Source organism: Triticum dicoccoides, unplaced genomic scaffold (genome assembly GCF_002162155.2).
Source record: "Triticum dicoccoides isolate Atlit2015 ecotype Zavitan unplaced genomic scaffold, WEW_v2.0 scaffold249028, whole genome shotgun sequence".
In the NCBI taxonomy this organism is placed as follows: domain Eukaryota; kingdom Viridiplantae; phylum Streptophyta; class Magnoliopsida; order Poales; family Poaceae; genus Triticum; species Triticum dicoccoides.
Window position 1 is genome coordinate 1 of NW_021252185.1, and position 1,071 is coordinate 1,071.

At 60.5% G+C, this 1,071-nt stretch overlaps 1 protein-coding gene across 1 annotated transcript; it reads right to left on the reverse strand.

Moving 5' to 3' along the window:
• Positions 1–12: 12 nt before the first annotated feature.
• LOC119345542 (homeobox-leucine zipper protein HOX14-like) lies at positions 13–1,056 on the reverse strand. Its single transcript, XM_037615576.1, has 3 exons — positions 951–1,056; positions 469–824; positions 13–366 (listed from the first exon to the last, which is right to left on the reverse strand). Exons 1-3 carry the CDS (start codon positions 1,009–1,011, stop codon positions 118–120), a joined length of 666 nt encoding a protein of 221 aa, XP_037471473.1. The 5' UTR covers positions 1,012–1,056; the 3' UTR covers positions 13–117.
• Positions 1,057–1,071: the final 15 nt, after the last annotated feature.

Genomic DNA, 1,071 nt, shown 5'->3' on the forward strand with positions numbered 1-1,071 from the left:
AGGCTCCCGAGCAGCTATAGCGCAATTAACGCGCCTATTTTGTAGGAGATTTTATTTCATGCTAAAAAACACTCGAACACGCTGCTATCGGCGTAGCCACCATAAACTCTAGCTAATTCATGCGAAAAAACAGTCGGGTACGCACATCATCAGGTCATCGTCCGGCCCCAGCTCGTTTGCCCCGCTGAAACCCAGATGCTGCTGCCAGGTTCCCGTCGAGAAGGACGAGCCTGGGCTCCCGCCGCACACGCTAACGGCGCCAGCGGCGTCTCCGCCATCGCCGGATGCCCCGTGGCTCCCAGCTGCCGACCTGAGGCGCTGCACCTCCTCCTCAGTCGCTCTCAGCCTCTCCTTCAGCCTCAGCACCTGGCCATATGTGTGTCAGTCAGCTCTTGTGCAAGAACGAAGAGGAACTGATATGCACGGCGCCATATGTATGCCAGTGTGAGTGTGTGCGAGTAAGCTTACCTCGTTCTGGAGGTGGCATTTGTGGAGGATGTCTGCGTCGTGAGCGTGCTTGAGCCTGGTGAACTCCTGCTCGAGCGTCTTGCTCTTGTGGCGCGCCCGGCGGTTCTGGAACCACACGGCGACCTGCTTGGGGTCGAGCCCGAGCTCGGCGGCCAGATACACCTTCCGGCCAGTCTCCAGCTTGCGTTCCTCCCGGAAGCTCAGCTCCAGCATCTCTGCCTGCTCATCGGTGAGCCGCCGCTTCTTGGGGTCCCCTCCTCCGTCCATCTCCCCGCCGTTACCATCCCCTCCGCCGCATCTCGCGGCCTTCCGCCGCCTGCGCCGAGCCTTCGGCTGGCTCTCCCGCTGCGCCGTGCCTGCACACATACAACCACGACATGGAAAAAAGGGCATCACATGCGTGTCCTGGCCGGTGAAACTGAAGCTGCTGCAGCTGCATCATCGCATGCGCAAACACCGGGGGCGCGCGGCGTCGGACGTACCATTGGCCGCGAAGAAAGGCGCGTCCACGTAGGAGGAACCAAAGAGCTGCTGGTTGTCCATGCCTGCTGTTCGGAGCTGAGGAGGGGAGAAAAGGATGGTTGGAATTGGAAGATTAGAGGA